Source organism: Entelurus aequoreus, linkage group LG09, assembly GCF_033978785.1.
Source record: "Entelurus aequoreus isolate RoL-2023_Sb linkage group LG09, RoL_Eaeq_v1.1, whole genome shotgun sequence".
Lineage (NCBI taxonomy): Eukaryota > Metazoa > Chordata > Actinopteri > Syngnathiformes > Syngnathidae > Entelurus > Entelurus aequoreus.
This window is the reverse complement of record NC_084739.1, coordinates 62,697,057-62,719,847: the sequence shown is the minus strand read 5'-3', so window position 1 is coordinate 62,719,847 and position 22,791 is coordinate 62,697,057. Positions and strand designations below refer to the sequence as shown.

The 22,791-nt window shown below is 39.6% G+C and overlaps 1 protein-coding gene across 3 annotated transcripts in view; it reads right to left on the bottom strand.

Moving 5' to 3' along the window:
* Positions 1 to 22,791, bottom strand: part of LOC133657607 (protein bicaudal C homolog 1-like) — a 164,526-nt gene that overhangs the window by 69,413 nt on the left and 72,322 nt on the right. For all 3 annotated transcript variants that reach the window (XM_062059117.1, XM_062059118.1, XM_062059119.1), the window contains exon 3: positions 18,653 to 18,722. In XM_062059117.1, coding sequence (XP_061915101.1) covers positions 18,653 to 18,722 — 70 coding nt within the window. The remainder of the gene's footprint in view (positions 1 to 18,652; positions 18,723 to 22,791) is intronic.

The following is a 22,791-nucleotide window of genomic DNA, read 5'->3' as shown; positions in this document are numbered from 1 at the left end:
TTATTTGGACACTAGGGGAACATATTCTAAGTAACAAAGACTTAATTTAGAGTTTTTTGTTAGTGTCAGGGTTAGAGGGTTAGGGTTATAATAAGGCCATGCCTAATAAGTACTTAATAATGACCAGTTAAGAGCCAATATGTTACTAATTTGCATGTTAATAAGCAACTAATTAATGGTGAATATGTTCCCCATACTAAAGTGTTAGCATGTTTTATTACTGGTGCACTTGATGAAGCGTGCATGAACATCACCTTGTTCAAACAACAAAACCAACATAAACTCACAACAAATGACACACCTGCAAATCAGTCTGACTTCTGCTGTTGTCGTATCCGTAATACGCCGATAGGGAGAAGTTTGTATTTACACCATGAGTCGGGTGTGTCTTGACCTCCGCCGAACCCCTGAGCCCGACTCACCCAACCCCTAGGGTTCCATCCAACCCAGGTTAAGAACCGCTGGACTAGACGTATAAGATTTCATGGGATTTAGCGATTAGGAGTGACAGATTGTTTGGTAAACGTATAGCATGTTCTATATGTTATAGTTATTTGAATGACTCTTACCATAATATGTTACGTTAACATTTTTTTCCTTCTTTATTATGCATTTTCGGCCGGTGCGACTTATACTCCGGAGCGATTTATAATCGGAAAAATACGGTATTTTTTTATTTTTACAGTACTTCACTTCTTTTTACACTTCAATAGAGAATTGAGAATGTGAGACATATTTGCATTAGGATTATCACTTCTATTTGTTTCCTTACACCAATTATTCAGTCTGGCAACACCCCCTACACACACACACACACACACACACTTTCTTTCCCATATGGAATAAAACAGCACTATCTTAGACTTTCAACGTTCCTTTTAAATGGTAATATTCTGCATGAAAAAAGACAAGTAGCTTCTAATGCACAAAGCCTTCAGTTGACAAAGCAAAGACTTCAGCAGTGGAAGCTAACAACGGACCCCTGCATGGGTCAACACACACACACACACACACACACACACACACACACACACACACACGCACACACACACACACACACACACACACACACACACACACACACACACACACACACACACACACACATTGCAGGAAGTCCACTAAGACCCTTCCAGGAACAGCCCTCCCTGCGTCTCACATTTACAGTACGGCCTTCACACTGTACAGAATTTATTGTTACAACGTCGCAGCTCGCAAAGTGAATGTTTGGACTTTTCCGGGGGAGCTTAAGAGGGAGCGGCTGCAACAATTTGTGATGACAAGGGAATTCCAAAGTGCATGGAAAGAATGGAGAGCTAAAAAAAAAAAGAAAAGAAAAAAAAAAAGAGTTGGCGTATCCAAGTTGTAGTAAGAAGCATGGCCGCCAGAGGGCACTGCTCCAGTGGCCGCGCTCTAACCTGCACATCTGGCAACCATTAGAAGCCTCAAGAGCCCTGATGGACAACACCCCCACATTTTTCAAGCAAGAGTGTGGCGCGGGCTCGTCTACTTTCTTTTTTCTCTCTTGAAGGAATGAAAGTGGAGTTAAAAAAGTGAAGCTAACAGTTTAAGTTGGCACATGTGAAAACAAACATAGGACGTGCAGCCGTGGAAAGGTGAGTGCTTTTAGTCACACTAAGAATAAACCTTTTCACCCGCAAAACATCTTTTTAACACCCACATTTTGGATTTTATCCTATTTATTCATTTTATTAGGATTTTACTTGTTATCTTATTACTAATGCTAGATTCCATCTAGTTCTATTTATCTATTATATATTTACTCTATGTATTCTGTATCTTCATAATAGGGCCGTGAATCTTCGGGCACCACACGATTCAATTCTTGAGGGTAACGATTCGATTCAGAATCAATTCTCGATTCAAAACGATTCTCAATTCAGAATCAATACTTTTGAATAACATTGGGTGCCAGTTCTATGATGGACTACATTCCTCCATAACATATATAAACAGTTCTGATCAATATCTAAATTACTTCAAATAAATCTGCTTTTGTTTAGTAAAATTCTACCAAACATGTAACAAAGTCAAATAGAAATAAGACAACAGGAGAAGTATCAACACTTCTCTTGTGTAAAGTAAATGTGTACATCAGATATAGATCATCTACATCTACTATATCATTTGTCTGAGTGGCTGGACAGGACAGATTTATTTTAAATTACGTAAAAATCATTTAAAACAATTTTTTTAAGCAATTAATAGTTTCAAGTAAGAAATAATTTTTTTTCCCCCACAGCTCTACTTCCTGATTTGTTTAACTTGTTATGTTCTTACTCGTGATTCTTACTATTTCACCTTACAGCGTTCCTCAGCATCAGGGGTTAAAGGTCATGACTGTGGGGGCGCTTTGTGTCACTCCTGTGATAGTGGTTCTTCACCTGGCTCCTCTGTACTCGATAAGGGTCTAGCTGTGGCCACAGACCCTGGAAGTCGCACCCACAGGGGTGAAGACAACAAGGGTGAAGATATGCCCACAGGGGTGAAGACAACAGTCCTAAAGACATGCCCACAGGGGTGAAGACAACAGTCCTAGAGACATGCCCACAGGGATGAAGACAACAGTCCTAAAGACATGCCCACAGGGGTGAAGACAACAGTCCTAAAGACATGCCCACAGGGGTGAAGACAACAGTCCTAAAGACATGCCCACAGGGGTGAAGACAACAGTCTTAAAGACATGCCCACAGGGGTGAAGACAACAGTCTTAAAGACATGCCCACAGGGGTGAAGACAACAGTCCTAAAGACATGCCCACAGGGGTGAAGACAACAGTCTTAAAGACATGCCCACAGGGGTGAAGACAACAGTCCTAAAGACATGCCCACAGGGGTGAAGACAACAGTCCTAAAGACATGCCCACAGGGGTGAAGACAAAAGTCCTAAAGACATGCCCACAGGGGTGAAGACAACAGTCCTAAAGACATGCCCACAGGGGTGAAGACAACAGTCCTAAAGACATGCCCACAGGGGTGAAGACAACAGTCTTAAAGACATGCCCACAGGGGTGAAGACAACAGTCCTAAAGACATGCCCACAGGGGTGAAGACAACAGTCTTAAAGACAAGCCCACAGGGGTGAAGACAACAGGGGTGAAGACATGCCCACAGGGGTGAAGACAACAGTCTTAAAGACATGCCCACAGGGGTGAAGACAACAGTCCTAAAGACATGCCCACAGGGGTGAAGACAACAGGGGTGAAGACATGCCCACAGGGGTGAAGACAACAGGGGTGAAGACATGCCCACAGGGGTGAAGACAACAGTCCTAAAGACATGCCCACAGGGGTGAAGACAACAGTCCTAAAGACATGCCCACAGGGGTGAAGACAACAGTCTTAAAGACATGCCCACAGGGGTGAAGACAACAGGGGTGAAGACATGCCCACAGGGGTGAAGACAACAGTCCTAAAGACATGCCCACAAGGGTGAAGACAACAGTCCTAAAGACATGCCCACAGGGGTGAAGACAACAGTCTTAAAGACATGCCCACAGGGGTGAAGACAACAGTCTTAAAGACATGCCCACAGGGGTGAAGACAACAGTCCTAAAGACATGCCCACAGGGGTGAAGACAACAGTCCTAAAGACATGCCCACAGGGGTGAAGACAACAGTCTTAAAGACATGCCCACAGGGGTGAAGACAACAGGGGTGAAGACATGCCCACAGGGGTGAAGACAACAGTCTTAAAGACATGCCCACAGGGGTGAATACAACAGTCCTAAAGACATGCCCACAGGGGTGAAGACAACAGTCTTAAAGACATGCCCACAGGGGTGAAGACAACAGGGGTGAAGACATGCCCACAGGGGTGAAGACAACAGTCTTAAAGACATGCCCACAGGGGTGAATACAACAGTCCTAAAGACATGCCCACAGGGGTGAAGACAACAGTCTTAAAGACATGCCCACAAGGGTGAAGATAACAGGGGTAAAGACAGAGTGTTGAGTTGGTAGTGCATGTAGAGTAACACCACCAGCACATGTTTGAGTTGGTAGTGCAAGTAGAGTAACACCACCAGCACATGTTTGAGTTGGTAGTGCAAGTAGAGTAACACCACCAGCACATGTTTGAGTTGGTAGTGCAAGTAGAGTAACACCACCAGCACATGTTTGAGTTGGTAGTGCATGTAGAGTAACACCACCAGCACATGTTTGAGTTGGTAGTGCAAGTAGAGTAACACCACCAGCACATGTTTGAGTTGGTAGTGCAAGTAGAGTAACACCACCAGCACATGTTTGAGTTGGTAGTGCAAGTAGAGTAACACCACCAGCACATGTTTGAGTTGGTAGTGCAAGTAGAGTAACACCACCAGCACATGTTTGAGTTGGTAGTGCAAGTAGAGTAACACCACCAGCACATGTTTGAGTTGGTAGTGCAAGTAGAGTAACACCACCAGCACATGTTTGAGTTGGTAGTGCAAGTAGAGTAACACCACCAGCACATGTTTGAGTTGGTAGTGCAAGTAGAGTAACACCACCAGCACATGTTTGAGTTGGTAGTGCAAGTAGAGTAACACCACCAGCACATGTTTGAGTTGGTAGTGCATGTAGAGTAACACCACCAGCACATGTTTGAGTTGGTAGTGCAAGTAGAGTAACACCACCAGCACATGTTTGAGTTGGTAGTGCATGTAGAGTAACACCACCAGCACATGTTTGAGTTGGTAGTGCAAGTAGAGTAACACCACCAGCACATGTTTGAGTTGGTAGTGCATGTAGAGTAACACCACCAGCACATGTTTGAGTTGGTAGTGCATGTAGAGTAACACCACCAGCACATGTTTGAGTTGGTAGTGCATGTAGAGTAACACCACCAGCACATGTTTGAGTTGGTAGTGCAAGTAGAGTAACACCACCAGCACATGTTTGAGTTGGTAGTGCAAGTAGAGTAACACCACCAGCACATGTTTGAGTTGGTAGTGCAAGTAGAGTAACACCACCAGCACATGTTTGAGTTGGTAGTTCAAGTAGAGTAACACCACCAGCACATGTTTGAGTTGGTAGTGCAAGTAGAGTAACACCACCAGCACATGTTTGAGTTGGTAGTGCATGTAGAGTAACACCACCAGCACATGTTTGAGTTGGTAGTGCATGTAGAGTAACACCACCAGCACATGTTTGAGTTGGTAGTGCATGTAGAGTAACACCACCAGCACATGTTTGAGTTGGTAGTGCATGTAGAGTAACACCACCAGCACATGTTTGAGTTGGTAGTGCATGTAGAGTAACACCACCAGCACATGTTTGAGTTGGTAGTGCATGTAGAGTAACACCACCAGCACATGTTTGAGTTGGTAGTGCATGTAGAGTAACACCACCAGCACATGCCTCATGGAATGTACTGGAATGGCATTTGGACAGAAGGAGTATTGTGACTGTTTAATGATGTCCTAACAGGATTTTCTCGCTCAGCGTTGCTTAACCGCAGGTAGTGCCGCAACTAACCACTATTTTGATAGTCATGGACTATCTTAACCATCGGTCGACCAGTGGGGTAATAAAGCGTACACGTACTCAGTGGCTGGAATTTAGCGTGAGATAGTTTTAGACAACAAAGATGACTCATTCATTCATTAATATGTGTTTATATGGTCGCTGTGCCGGTCATTAGGCTGGCACCCAAATCCAAAGAACTATTAAACGTTTGTCCATTTAAAAGTAAAATAAAACAAGTATATTTTTTATCAATAAAAAAAGAGAGCCAAAAAAGCAGCAAAAATAAACGATAAAACAACAAAACTAACTTGCTCAAAAGGAAACAAGCGTTTTGTCACTTTCTGTTTAAAAAGCTGCACGCTGATATATTATTGATTATTGATTAGCTCCTGGCATTTCAGCACTCTAGTACAGTGTTGCTTAACCATAGGGCCGGGGCCCATTGTTGGTCTCTCAGTTGTGGCCCGTGTGGGCCGCAGTGGTACTCGGTTGTAATACACTTTTCCACCACGTGTGGCAGTAATGACAAAATCAACCAGAAGAAGTCTGGAGCTAAAGTCAAGATGAGTGCAAACATTATGACTAAAGTGGTGAAGCCATATTTTCATTTGCACTTTAATGTTATTGACTGTTTAGTTAAGAAAAATATTCATTATTCATTGTGTTTACTTATTTTAGCTCAACATAACTGTATGTACATTTAGTTATTTATGAGTCCCTTCTTATTGCAGTACATTTGTACGGAGCCCCTGTAGGGACATGGGAGAAATGTTTTAAATTTTTATTTTTTTAAATTTTTTTGGACATGTATCTCGTGCACATGACAAACTTTCTCGTGCGCACGAGATACATGTCTAAAAAAAAAAAAAAAAAAAAAAAAAAATTATAATTTTTTTTTTAATTTTTTTTTTAATAACTTTATAAAAAGTTTCTCGTGCGCATTCCAGTATATTCCATGAGGCATGTGCTGGTGTTACTCTACTTGCACTACCAACTCAAACCAGCACACTTTATTTACAAAGCACTTGTCATACGTCAAAGAATTGCAACACAAAGTGCTTTCCTAGAAACTTTCTCGTGCGCACGAGATACATGTCTAAAAAAAATAAAAAATAAATAAAATTATAATTTATTTTTTAAAAACTTTTTTAAAAAAACTTTTAAAAAAAAAAAAAAAAAAAAATTATAATATTTTTTTTAGACATGTATCTCGTGCGCACGAGAAACTTTCTTGTGCGCACGAGATACATGTCTAAAAAATTTTTTAGAAAAATAAAAAAATATATAATTTATTTATTTATTTTTTTTTTTTATAACTTTATAAAAAGTTTCTCGTGCGCACGTGAAACTTTTTATAAAGTTATAAAAAAAATTTTTTTTTAAATAAATTATAATTTCTTTTTTTTGTATCTCGTGCGCACGAGAAACAATCACGTGCGCACGAGAAACGTTTTATAATGTTATAAAAAAAAATGAAAAAAATTTATAATGTTATTTTTTTTTAGACATGTATCTCGTGCGCAGGAGAAACTTTCTCGTGCACACGAGAAACTTTTTATAAAGTTATAAAAAAAATAAAAATAAAAAAAATTATAATTTTTTTATTTTCTATTTTTTTTTAAATAAATTATAATTTCTTTTTTTTTTACATGTATCTTGTGCACACGAGAAACTTTTTATAATGTTATAAAAAAAAAAAAAAAAAGTATAATGTTTTTATTTATTTATTTATTTATTTTTTAGACATGTATCTCGTGCGCAGGAGAAACTTTCTCGTGCACACGAGAAAGTTTCTCGTGTGCACGAGATAGTTTCTCTTGTGCACAGGATAGTTTCTCTTGTGCACGAGATACATGTCTAAAAAAAAAATATATATAATTTTTTTATTTTATTTTATTTTTATTTTTATAACTTTAGAAAAAGTTTCTTGTGCGCACGAGATACTTGTCTAAAAAATACACACAAAAAAAAAAATATATAATTTTTTTTTTCTCCCTCCTATGTCCCTTTAGGGGACCCGTACATTTGCTTAGTACGTTTGTTATTTTGCCTTCCTTCATTGCGTTGCAAATTGACGCTGCTTTAAAATTGAATTCGTTCAGAGTTTAGCAGGCTAAAAGATAGTCAAATCATTTTTTTACACAACTTGTCTCACACTTGTTAGCTGCCTAGCAAGGTGACAAGCTAACTAGCTTACCGAGTTGAAACCGCAGCCTCCAGATGTCCGACATTCCTCCGCTTTAAAGGCTCGCATATCACAGATAAAGTGTCATAAAAACAAGATCTTTGCAGAATGAGGAAGATATTCATATTTTTAACGAGAGAAGGAGGAAATATTTCCAAACTTATAACATGTTTTCAGCCGCCAGTTTCTTTGATGACGTCACAACTATGTCGACAAACGTACTTTGTCGCCGACTAATGTTATTGTTGAGCCGTCAGCACCTGGTGTTGTGGTACTCAGTTGTAATACACTTCTCCACCACTTGTGGCAGTAATGACAATCTCAGACAAACAAATAGTCTGGAGCGAAAGCTAACGCTAAAGGTGTTTATTAGCAGAGAAGAATCTATCATCTCCCTCATTTTGCTACACATAATAAAGCCTGAATATCTGCCTGCTACTGTATCAGTTATCTACAGCAGTGCTGCTACTGTATCAGTTATCTACAGCAGTGCTGCAACTGTATCAGTTATCTACAGCAGTGTTTTTCAACCACTGTGCCGCAGCACACTAGTGTGCCGTGAGATACAGTCTGGCGTGCCGTGGGAGATTATCTAATTTCACCTATTTGATATTAAAAATATTTCAGTCTGTGGAACACTCTCCCTGACCACCTGAGGGCACCACAGACTGTGGATGCTTTTAAAAAAGGCTTAAAAACCCTTTTTAAAAAAAAGCCTTTTTTAGATATATGTATACTAGTTTTAGCTATTTGGCTGTTCTAGTTTTTTATTTGTTATCTTTATATTTTGATTTTTTTAATACACTGTAGCACTTTGAGGTTGTTTACTCAATGTAAAGTGCTTTTTACAAATAAAATCGGCTATTATTATTATTATTATTATTATCCCGACCAAAATGATCACGGTTATTATTATTGCAGTGTTAGAATAAAGATATATAAGTTATCACACAACTCTTATGCTTAAAGGCCGTTATTATCTAGTTATTATCTATTGTGCTCAAGCTGTACTTTTTTAATCTGTGCAAAGGCGCACAACTTGTTATCTTCCACTGCAAGTTGTCTCGCAGCAGCAGTTTCTGTCCTCCAGCCTGCTAATTAGCCAAGGACGGACTTCAAGTACCTCAACGAAGATAAGACGACGACATGCAGACAAAGCAGAGCCAAGGCGAAATCTCGAGCTCAGCACATTTGCATTCTGAATAATCACATATGGTGTCTGGGAAACTGTAACTGAGTGTGCAGCTCCATACGTTTCTCCTCATGAGCAAAATTGAACTCTGTCTCTGCCTGATTCCTTGCTTCTTGTCTTGTTTAATAGATAGTTCGGTGTTTGAACCTGACACCAGGTTATTTAAAAAAAAAAAAAAAAACTAAAACAAATGATAGAAAAGCCACTATTTTGCATGTTTAGTGTTTCAGTGTGTTTTAGTCAGTACTCTGTTTTAATGGCTAAGCTTTTATTGTTTTAAATATTGGATTGTACTGTTGCACTTTAAGATTTGTTTAAAATGTAAAGTGTGTAACAAAATCTATTATTTATTATTTCTGGCGGGCGTTGTGGCGTCCTACTGAGTTCAGCGGTCCTTGAACGCACTGTAAAAACACTGCCGTTGTGTATAGAAGAATGACTCTGTTGAAGAAAGCCCAGCTTGTAGGTTCAATGTGCACAATTTCATATCTTACGTCCTCAGTAATGTGTTTACAGAACATGTTAGGCTCGCAAAGAGGTGTAGTCCGCAAGAAGAGTTTACGAGGTAAAAAAATGAGATGCTTTTTAAAAAAAAAAAGATACTTCTGTTGTGAATGTGTCCACTAGATGTTGCAATTCAAGTGTCGCCCACATCACACATGACAGTGTTTAAAGATGAAGTGTCAGCTGACTTCAAGCAATCAGCCGCTTCTGTTGGCAGCAGATGGCGGCAGTCTGATGCAGTAGCGACACACAATACCTTCTTTAATTGTAAATTATCCACTCAACGGATAATAAACTAAACAATAAGATGCAAAGACCAAAGTCAATGTGATCGTCATCTTTGTGGTTAGAGTTCCGTGCAGTGCAATTGGTTGACTGCACGATACGCACCCTGAACTCAGTTGTAAAAATGTGCGTTTCTACATTTGTTGTTTGTTCTATTTTATTTTATGCTTAAATCTACCGTTTTCACATTGTTTGTAGTTATGCTACCTTGATTTCATTGTCATGTTGATAATTGTTTATATTATCATTTTAATATTGGAATGGTAATGTGTTGTGGCAGTTGCGGCAGTTTAAGGAAACACTCGATTGCTTTTTTCAAACACGTCTTTAAACCGCCAACATGAGAATGCTAAACAGGAAGTGCTTACAGTTGAATGGTTTTGTAAAAAAACACTCGGACAAAGTCTCAGTTCTTTGGGGCGGCATGGCGTAGTGGGTAGAGCGGCCTTGCCAGAAACCTGAGGGTTGCAGGTTCGCTCCCCGCCTCTTACCATCCAAAAATCGCTGCCGTTGTGTCCTTGGGCAGGACACTTCACCCTTGCCCCCGGTGCCGCTCACACCGGAGAATGAATGATGAATGAATGAGTTGTAAAAATGAATGATGGGTTCTCACTTCTCTGTGAAGCGCTTTGAGTGTCTAGAAAAGTGCTATATAAATCTAATCCATTATTATTATTATTATTTGTGTTTTTCCTGGTGTTCTTGAAACTGCACCAATTTTCTTCCTCAAAATTTTCAACTAACTTGAAGTGTTTTGCCAAGAGAATTTTTCGTAATACGTACTTTTTTTCAGAATGTGCGAGTTCTATTTTTGCCCAAAGTAAAACAAAGAAAACAATCTGAAGTTGTTTTGATTTTGAAGCTATAACGCCATGATTTTATCAGTAAAAATAGATTTCCCTCCATGCGGCCCCTGAGCTAGAATGAGTTTGACGCCGCTGGTTTAGAAGTTTATATGTACATACTGTACATATACATTCACTGTACAAACACACACATACACATACTACACATACATTCACTGTACAAACACACACATACATATACTGTACATATACATTCACTGTACAAACACACATTTACACATACTGTACATATACATTCACTGTTCAAACACACATACTGTATACACATACTGTACATATACATTCGCTGTACACACATATACACATACTGTACATATACATTCACTGTACAACCACACATACACATACTGTACATATACAAGTACATATGCACACATACACTCATGCACATAATCACGTTTCATCAAACATATATTAACGTTGTTGCCCTAGGGTAAACTGGGTATAACACATGGCACACTGACAAAGCTTAACCTATTGTTACTATAACAATCTACAAGGTTAAGGTTGCTTCTCTTTCTTCCCCTCCATTTTTCTGTATTCTTTCGTATCTCAAGTTATCATTACGTATATGTATTGTTGCATTTGAACAATTGTATTGTTGATAATAAAGGTAAAGTACTGGTATTGTTTATTATCAATAGCACTATTTCTATTGGTATTCATATTGCTCCATTTTTAGTGTAATAATGCTCATTGTCATTTCTGTATATTTTTTTTAAAATTTTTTTCGCTAACTGCTTATTTGCTATTACTTTTACCATCATATTTGTACATGTCGTATTTGCTGATGCTGCTCTGTTGTTGTTGTTGTTGTTGTTGTGTTTGCTGTTGTTGTTTTTGTCTCTCTGTCTAATCCCCCTCTTGTCCCCACAATTCCCCCCTCTGTCTTCCTTTTTCTCTCTTTCTATCCCCTCCTGCTCCGGCCCGGCTGCACCAAATGATAATATAAATACATCTAATAAAGTCAAAATACAAGTAAGGCAACAAGAGAAGTATCCTGCACTTCTCTTTTGTAAAGTTAATCTGAACAGCCGATATGGGCATCTACATCTGCTATATGATTTGCCCGAGAAGCTGGGCAGGACATTATAAAAAAAAAAAAAAAAAAAAAAAAAAAAAAAAAAAAAAAAAAAGAAGTTTATATTGGGGTAAGTTGTTTCTTAATTGGGAAAGACGTTAATTTCTCTTGTTTTCATGTTAGCATTTAAGCTAGCGAGCTGGCGCCAGTCAGTTTGTGAGTTTATTAAATTGCACTTATCAATCACATTGAATACAAAGTCTCCCTACTAACTCACCAGTGCCTCCATGGAAATGCCCCCCCCCCCCCCCCCCCCCCCCCTCTACCTCAAAGAACTGCTCACCCCCAAATCCTCCACACCACACCAGGCTAACCTCCTCCAACCTCCGAGGACAAAGCTCCGAACTATGGGAGACCGGGCTTTCTGCTCAAATGCTCCCAGTCTGTGGAACGCTTTCCCTGACCACCTGAGGGCACCACAGACTGTGGATGCTTTTAAAAAGCCTTTTTTTTTTTTTTTTTGGATATATGTGTGCTAGTTCTAGCTATTAGGCTGTTCTAGTTTTTATTTTTTTGTACTATTTATTTTACTTGTTGGGGGCAGCTATTTGTGGTTCTAGCGTTGTTGTTTTGTTTTTGTTGTTTTGTTTTTTTAAATGCACTGTAGCACTTTGAGGATGTTTGCTCAATGTAAAGTGCTTTTACAAATACAAACTATTATTATTATTATTATTATTATTAACATGTATAAGACACGTTAACAACGTTCCCTGTTAAAAAGACATACCACAAGCTAAACTTGTATGAACTATGAAATATAACTACAGTATACATCATGGCTCTTAACAAGCCAGACCAATATTTACTTTTTATTCTGTCAAGAAAGTATATGATTTGATTACATTTTAAAATAAAACTTGGCTTAATGATTTCAGCAATTTTTGAGCACATTGAATAACAATACTATGAAAATAAGGATAACCTTAATAATCTGGATATGACATTTTTATATAGTGACTGTTGTGACTGGAGACACACACACACACACACACACACACACACACACACACACACACACACACACACACACACACACACACACACACACACACACACACACACACACACACACACACACACACACACACACACACACACACACACACACACACACACACAGTGTTGCACCCTAGAGGTGAAGGTCTGGCCTTATCAGAGATCGGCTGCAGGTGATAAGAAAAAAGAAGCCCACATTGTGAGGTGACAAACATCTGTGGCTGGCATGCAGAGTTCTAAACCGTTTCCAGACTTAGTGCGAAAGACGACACTTTGGAGCAAAAGAGTTACGGGAAATCTTCTTAGCCTTTTTTAGAATGGGAAGTACAAAAATAGCATGACATCATCGCTGAGTCTTGTGTTAGTCAGTCTTGACTGGCCACTCTTTTTCTAATTATCTGCACTATTTTTCATCAAGTCTCAACATGTTATTATAATTACTCTGGTCAGATCTGTCTATATAAGGAAGCACAGTTCAAACACCTGCTAGACCAGGGTTGTCCAAACTACGGCCAAGTGCCGCCCACAGGCCACTTCAATTTGGCCAACGAAAATAATTCTGCCTTTAATGTTACTTGCAAGTCAATGAAGTACAGCATTTACCTGTACAACCCAATCCAAACAACCTTCCCTAGTCACGATGCAGAACGACCAGTACAACTATTCAGGACACAAGGTCACACATAACAACCTGCTCATTGAACTTTGTGGATATTATAAAACGACACGTTCAATCAACATAACAAAATCCAAATGACACCAAGTTATCATCCATTACAATGCATGATGGGAACAATGCAAAACACTCGCCACACTTATCCATGTTTGACGCATTTTAGCTGCTGGATATTTTTGATTGATTAAAAAACCTTAAGGAGGTTGTCACGGAAGTAAACAAGGTAGGAGTCGAACTTTCACATACTTTTAATAACCAATTATATTAATTATATATCCATTATGTCATTATAATAATATGTACTCATATATATTTGTAAAGACTTTATGTATATATATATATATATATATATATATATATATATATATATATATATATATATATATATATATATATATATATATATATATATATATATATATATATATATATATATATATATATATATATACTAGCGTTCAAAAGTTTGGGGTCACATTAAAATGTCCTTATTTTTGCAGGAAAAGCACTGTACTTTTCAATGAAGATAACTTGAAACTAGTCTTAACTTTACAGAAATACACTCTATACATTGCTAATGTGGTAAATGACTATTCTAGCTGCAAATGTCTGCTTTTTGGTGCAATATCTACATAGGTGTATAGAGGCCCATTTCCAGCAACTATCACTCCAGTGTTCTAATGGTACAATGTGTTTGCTCATTGGCTCAGAAGGCTAATTGATGATTAGAAAACCCTTGTGCAATCATGTTCACACATCTGAAAACACTTTAGCTCGTTACAGAAGCTACAAAACTGACCTTCCTTTGAGCAGATTGAGTTTCTGGAGCATCACATTTGTGGGGTCAATTAAACGCTCAAAATGTCCAGAAAAAGAGAACTTTCATCTGAAACTCGACAGTCTATTCTTGTTCTTAGAAATGAAGGCTATTCCACTAAATTGTTTGGGAGACCCCAAACTTTTGAACGGTAGTGTGTGTATATATATATATATATATATATATATATATATATATATATATATATATATATTAGAGATGTCCGATAAATGCTTTAAAATGTAATATCGGAAATTATCAGTATCGTTTTTTTTATTATCGGTATCGTTTTTTTATTTATTTATTTAAAAAAAAAATGTTTTCTATTAAATCAACATAAAAAACACAAGATACACTTACAATTAGTGCACCAACCCAAAAAACCTCCCTCCCCAAAAGGGTTGTTTCCTTCTGTTATTAATATTCTGGTTCCTACATTATATATCAATATATATCAATACAGTCTGCAAGGGATACAGTCCGTAAGCACACATGATTGTGCGTGCTGCTGCTCCACTAATAGTACTAACCTTTAATAGTTAATTTTACTCATTTTCATTCATTACTAGTTTCAATGTAACTGTTTTTATATTGTTTTACTTTCTTTTTTATTCAAGAAAATGTTTTTAATTTATTTATCTTATTTTATTTTATTAATTTAAAAAAAAAAGGACCTTATCTTCACCATACCTGGTTGTCCAAATTAGGCATAATAATGTGTTAATTCCACGACTGCATATATCAGTATCGGTATCGGTTGATATCGGTATCGGTAATTAAAGAGTTGGACAATATCGGAATATCGGATATCGGCAAAAAGCCATTATCGGACATCTCTAATATATATATATATATATATATATATATATATATATATATATATATATATATATATATATATATATATATATATATATATATATATATATATATATATATATATATATAGTGGTGGTCGAAAGTATACATACACTTGTAAAGAACATCATGTCATGGCTGTCTTGAGTTTCCAATCATTTCTACAACTCTTATTTTTTTGTGATGTAGTGATGGGAGCACATACTTGTTGGTCACAAAAAACATTCAAGAAGTTTGCTTCTTTTATGAATTTATTATGGCTCTACTGAAAATGTGACCCAACCTCCGGGCTGATGATTTTAGCTTGTCCTGAACAATTTGGCGCTAATCCTCCTTTTTCATTGTCCCATTTAGAGCAGCAGTTCCATTGGCAGCAAATCAGGCCCAGAGCATAATACTACCACCACCATGCTTGACGGTAGCCATGGTGTTCCTGGGATTAAAGGCCTCACCTTTTCTCCTCCAAACATATTGCTGGGTATTGTGGCCAAACAATTCCATTTTTGTTTCATCTGACCACAGATGTCGTTGTGGCTTGTGCAGCCCTTTGAGACACTCGTGATTTAGAGCTATATAAGTAAAGAAAAGGAGAAAGGAGAACTTTCCTCCAGAAGGTCTTATCTTTGTCCATGTGATGTCAGATGTGTGGCTGGTAAACTACGCGCTTCTCACATAAGCCAACTCATTAATGCTTATGAAATGGTGGACTCACACTCCCAGTGATCAATCTGATTGGGATTTATGAAATACTTTGCAGTGGCTGCTGAAAATGTGTCCTTTTTTACCGTTTTTTCATGAGAAAGCGCTGGCATTTAAGGTCTGGAAAGACTTCCTGGGTCATTGACATTATTCATCAAATAAATAGAGCAGTGTTTTTCAACCTTTTTTGAGCCGAGGCACATTTTTTGCGTTGACAGAATGCGGAGGCACACCACCGGCAGAAATCATTCAAAAACGAAACTAAGTTGACAGTAAAAAGTCGTTGCAATTGTTGGATATGACTCTAAAGCATTACCAAGCATGCATCACTATAGCTCTTGTCTCAAAGTAGGTGTACTGTCACCACCTGTCACATCACACCCTGACTTATTTGGACTTTTTTGCTGTTTTCCTGTGTGTAGTGTTTTACTTCTTGTCTTGCGCTCCTATTTTGGTGGCTTTTTGTCTTTTTTTGGTATTTTCCTGTAGCAGTTTCATGTCTTCCTTTGAGCGATATTTCCCGCATCTACTTTGTTTTAGCAGTCAAGAATATTTCACTTGTTTTTGTCATTCTTTGTGTTGACATTGTTGATTGTCATGTCATGTTCGGATGTACTTTGTCTTTGCTCCACAGTAAGTCTTTGCTGTCGTCCAGCATTCTGTTTTTGTTTACTTTGTAGCCAGTTCGGTTTTAGTTTGGTTCTGCATAGCCTTCCCTAAGCTTCAATGCCTTTTCTTAGGGGCACTCACCTTTTGTTTATTTTTGGTTTAAGCATTAGACACCTTTTTACCTGCACACTGCCTCCCGCTGTTTCCCACATCTACAAAGCAATTAGCTACCTGCTGCCACCTACTGATATGGAAGAGTATTACACGGTTACTCTGCTGAGCTCTAGACAGCACCGACACTCAACAACAACACATCATTTGCAGACTATAATTACTGCTTTGCATAAAATATTTTTAACCCAAATAGGTGAAATGAGATCATCTCCCCCGGCACACCAGACTGTATCTCGCGTGGTTGCAAAACACTGAAATAGAGGATGTTCATTGGGGTCTTCCCAGCACCAGCTGATGTGGCGTTACTTCGCGTAGCTGCATTCCCATAGGGCCACGCTGTTAAAGCCAGCACATGTCCTCCTCCGAGAACACATGTGCTCACAGACAATGTCCAACATTTTTGGTAAGTAATGACGCAAGCAGGGGGGGAAGACTGGAGCAGACCATTAAAACGCCGGCAAAGGAGCGTGCAACATTATGTCAAAGACGGTCCATGCGGAGCGAGTGAGGACGTCCACATCTGGCCTGAGGCCTGGACAAGGTGGGCGGGGCTACATCACTAAGCACGCCTGTTGGGTGAGCTCCAAATACGCGGCATCATGTTTTATTGGGAACAGAGCACCGGGACAACTCTGGCTAATAAACACGGGGGCTTTGATCAAAACAAATGCAACGCCCACGTCCAAAAATTCCTCAACACAGATGAAGAACAGAAGAGGAGGACGGGCGTCAACATGGGTCAGGCTCTGCCGGTCAGAAGCACGCCTGCTTTGCATGTGATGCTAAGCTAACGGCGTCAAAGGAAGAGGAAACCAAAATGAACGATAAAAAGCACATCATGAATAAACACGTCATTCTTTTTTTTGTGAGGTCTAAAATGACAAACATTGTCATTAACAGTTGTGGCTGTAGGCAACCTCTCCATATAGATTTTGTATTAACTCCACAAGAAGGCGGTGCATTTGATGTTTGATAAGAGTTCCGCAGCTTTATCTGCCCCCGCTTTAAAATGCTGATTGTTGGTGTGACACTCGTGCGTCTTACAATGTTGTTTACAATGTTGTTTACAATGTTGTTTACAATGAGCTCCCCATCAGCTGCTGTAACGCTGACTGAGCACGTTGCTCCTCTGCTGTGTTGTACAACATACTCCGTCATAAAAGACCACAGGTGTCACGGCGCGGGCTCGAACCCGCTTTTCTCCGGCATCTGGGTCTGCCAGCACCTCGTTCGGCAGTGCGCCGAGACACGCCCCTGCTCGCGCTGGCCGCAGCACGCCCACGTGCCGGCAAGGCTGTGGGCGATCAGCAATCAACACACCTGGGACGAATGAGGACAAGCTGTATATAGACCAGTGGACCCAAGGATCCTCGGCGGAACTTAATCTTCTGTCGTGTACCGTAAGCCGACTAACCCAGCTTTATGCTCTCTCTCTCTCTCTCTGCGTTTCACCCCCGTGTTTCATTGTTCTTCCCTGTCGGCCTCCCCAGCAGTCTGCCTTCGTCCCCGCGTGATCGAGCCGTGCGCCTCGACTTCCCCTTTGGACTTTGGACTGCCACCCTCGATCCTCGACCCCCGCTTGGACACGGACCTCCTACGCCTCGCCATTCGCCCTGACCATCTGCCTGCCCCAGGGACTGCCTTTATGCCTTGTTCCTCCTCTCGAGTCAACACTAGGTAACACACACTACAGCTAATCACACACATAACCGCACGCACACACTCTTGGATTTTTGTCACCCACCATTCTATAGTTTATTAAATTATATTGTTCATTATTTATTATATTATATTGTTTATATATATATAATAAATACATAGAGCAATATTGCCCCTTTGGGGTTCTGTGCCGTCACAACTCCCTCCTGTATACATAACACACGGGCTGTTTTCTTTTCCACTTTCTCATGCACTCCAAATCAATACTTCCTCCCCCGAGGCATCAAACTGGATTTAGACGTGCAAGTCCATCGATGACACGTGCAGTTGAAAGCCCGCTGACTCGTAACGATGAACATACTGTTGGCGGGGGGAGTGCAGTCAGGTGTGAGAGCCAGATGGAGAGTTTAGCAAGCGACACATGTTGAGATGATGTCTCTCTAACACGATTTACAGTATGTGCGCTACTTTTCAGCTACAGTCAACAAGCCGTACAGTAATAAACCATATTGTTCAATGAATGCACATTGTTCAGTTTGTTATGATGCAGCACCTAATGCAGGAAGAGACCAAGCGAAAATTCTCACCTTTTTTCGACTTTGCTCCGATCTTCAGTTTAGAGGGCCAGGCTATCTGTGTTTGGGTTTCGTCCATAATCTGAAACACAAGACGACCATTAGCACAATGTGGCCCACACCAATCCATCAAGAGACGCTTTCTTTTAATGGCACTTTCCACACAGAGGCAAGGTGCAAAAAATGCACACAAACATTGCCAATAACGAGACATGGTACTTGAGGCGTAAGCAGTAATGACGTATGAAACCATTCCACCAATCAAACAAGCACAAAGTACAGCTATAGGAAGCTGAAATAGGTCAGTATTTTTAAGTCAATGATAAAATAGACCTACTTGTTTAATAATGTCAGAATGTTCCCAAAGAAGACACTTTAATGACGTCATCACATCCCGGATGTTTGACACAACTGCTGAACACAAACCTCCTAAAACACTTGACTAAAAAGCCATCTTTTTGTTTATCTGTGATGATCCTAATAACCACAAGTGTCATTTAAACACATTAAAACATCACCAACAATATCAAATAGCAGTGGAAAGTTGTACTTATCTGTTAGATCTGTAGCTTTAACGTTACTAGTGCTAGCTTGTTAGCTTTTTAGCATGTAGCATTGTCTTCTTCTACTACTTTCTAACATAACTAAACAAGATGAAATGACCACCATCGCCCCCTAGTGTAGGAGAGACACACTGCATGTGGCCATTGCTCACATGACAGATAAATTACCACCATCGCCCCCTAGTGTAGGAGAGACACACTGCATGTGGCCATCGCTCACATGACAGATAAATGACCACCATCGCCCCCTAGTGTAGGAGAGACACACTGCATGTGGACATCACTCACATGACAGATAAATGACCACCATCGCCCCCTAGTGTAGGAGAGACACACTGCATGTGGCCATCACTCACATGACAGATAAATGACCACCATCGCCCCCTAGTGTAGGAGAGACACACTGCATGTGGCCATCGCTCACATGACAGATAAATGACCACCATCGCCCCCTAGTGTAGGAGAGACACACTGCATGTGGCCATCGCTCACATGACAGATAAATGACCACCATCGCCCCCTAGTGTAGGAGAGACACACTGCATGTGGCCATCACTCACATGACAGATAAATGACCACCATCGCCCCCTAGTGTAGGAGAGACACACTGCATGTGGCCATCACTCACATGACAGATAAATGACCACCATCGCCCCCTAGTGTAGGAGAGACACACTGCATGTGGCCATCACTCACATGACAGATAAATGACCACCATCGCCCCCTAGTGTAGGAGAGACACACTGCATGTGGCCATCACTCACATGACAGATACATGACCACCATCGCCCCCTAGTGTAGGAGAGACACACTGCATGTGGCCATCGCTCACATGACAGATAAATGACCACCATCGCCCCCTAGTGTAGGAGAGACACACTGCATGTGGCCATCGCTCACATGACAGATAAATGACCACCATCGCCCCCTAGTGTAGGAGAGACACACTGCATGTGGCCATTACTCACATGACAGATAAATGACCACCATCGCCCCCTAGTGTAGGAGAGACACACTGCATGTGGCCATCGCTCACATGACAGATAAATGACCACCATCGCCCCCTAGTGTAGGAGAGACACACTGCATGTGGCCATCACTCACATGACAGATAAGAGCATGGAAACTACACCTTCACATGGAGCTGTGGAAATAGAAGAAACTAAATTATTATTATTATTATCAGACTAATTTAGTACATAGAAACGTACTGACTGTAAAAAGTGACGTCAGACAAGGCAGCACAAATCTTCAATGACTTTTAAACTAGTAAAAAGAACATTTATATCATGTGCTGTCATCAGTGTCAGTAGAAATGTTCACTTTTCAGCTTACAGGAATTCTACTTCCAACTAGAGAAAACATGTTGAATACATTGTAAATTAATTGTATGTTTTACACACACACACACACACACACACACACACACACACACACACACACACACACACACACACACACACACACACACACACACACACACACACACACACACACACACACACACACACACACACACACACACACACACACACACACACACACACACACCAATTGTAGTCCAAGAACCGTTAAAAGTAACTACTAAATAGATCCGAAGTTACTCACAAGTTACTCAATACTTGAGTAGTTTTTTCACAGAAAATTTACTTTCTCTTACTTAAGTAATTGTTTTGACGACTACTTTTTACTTCAGTCATATTATTCTGAAGTAATGGTAATCTTACCTGAGTACAATTTTTGGGTACTCTACCCACCTCTGGAAAAGATCAATAATTAAGGAAATCGACCAATGTAAAACTTGTAGCGTGAGACAGTTTTAAGACATATCAACCAGCCCTATTTACTTATCACAATATTTCTCACACTCCTAGTTGACAATGTTCAAATGTTATTACGACCCTGGAACACATTTTTTGAATTCCAATTGAAGTCTAAGACTCGATGTGACCAATCTAAGTCAAAACTCGATGTGACCAATCTAAGTGTAAGACTAGATGTGACCAATCTAAGTCTAAGACTAGATGTGACCAATCTAAGTCTAAGACTAGATGTGACCAATCTAAGTGTAAGACTAGATGTGACCAATCTAAATCTAAGACTAGATGTGACCAATCTAAGTCTAGGACTAGATGTGACCAATCTAAGTCTCAGACTAGATGTGACCAATCTAAGTCTAGGACTAGATGTGACCAATCTAAGTCTAAGACTAGATGTGAACAATCTAAGTCTAAGACTAGATGTGACCAATCTAAATCTAAGACTAGATCTGAACAATCTAAGTCTAAGACTAGATGTGACCAATCTAAGTCTGAGACTAGATGTGACCAATCTAAGACTAAGACTAGATGTGACCAATCTAAGTGTAAGACTAGATGTGAACAATCTAAGTCTAAGACTAGATGTGACCAATCTAAGTCTAAGACTAGATGTGACCAATCTAAGTCTAAGACTGGATGTAACCAATCTAAGTCTAAGACTAGATGTGACCAATCTAAGTGTAAGACTAGATGTGACCAATCTAAATCTAAGACTAGATCTGAACAATCTAAGTCTAAGACTAGATGTGACCAATCTAAGTCTGAGACTAGATGTGACCAATCTAAGACTAAGACTAGATGTGACCAATCTAAGTGTAAGACTAAATGTGACCAATCTAAGTGTAAGACTAGATGTGACCAATCTAAGTGTAAGACTAGATGTGACCAATCTAAGTCTAAGACTAAATGTGACCAATCTAAGTCTAAGAGTAGACCTGACCAATCTAAGTCCAAGACTAGATGTGACCAATTTAAGTCTAAGACTAGATGTGACCAATCTAAGTCTAAGACTAGATGTGCCCAATCTAAGTCTAAGACTAGATGTGACCAATCTAAGTCTAAGACTAGATGTGACCAATCTAAGTCTAAGACTAGACCTGACCAATCTAAGTCCAAGACTAGATGTGACCAAACTAAGTCCAAGACTAGATGTGACCAACCTAAGTCTAGTACTAGATGTGACCAAACTAAGGCTAAGATTAGATGTGACCAATATAAGTCTAGTACCAGATGTGACCAATCTAAGTTTAAGACTAGATGTGACCGATCTAAGTCTAAGACTAGATGTGACCAATCTAATTTTAAGACTAGATGTGACCAATCTAAGTCTAAGACTAGATGTGACCGATCTAAGTCCAAGACTAGATGTAAACAATCTAAGTCTAAGACTAGATCTGACCAATCTAAGTCTAAGACTAGATGTGACCGATTTAAGTCTAAGACTAGATGTGACCAATCTAAGTCTAAGACTAGATGTGACCAATCTAAGTCTAAGACTAGACATGACCAATCTAAGTCCAAGACTAGATGTGACCGATCTAAGTCTAAGACTAGATGAGACCAATCCAAGTCTAAGACTAGATGAGACCAATCTAAGTCTAAGACTAGATGAGACCAATCTAAGTCTAAGACTAGACCTGACCAATCTAAGTCCAAGACTAGATGTGACCAATCTAAGTCTAAGACTAGATGTGACCAATCTAAGTCTAAGACTAGACCTGACCAATCTAAGTCCAAGACTAGATGAGACCAATCCAAGTCTAAGACT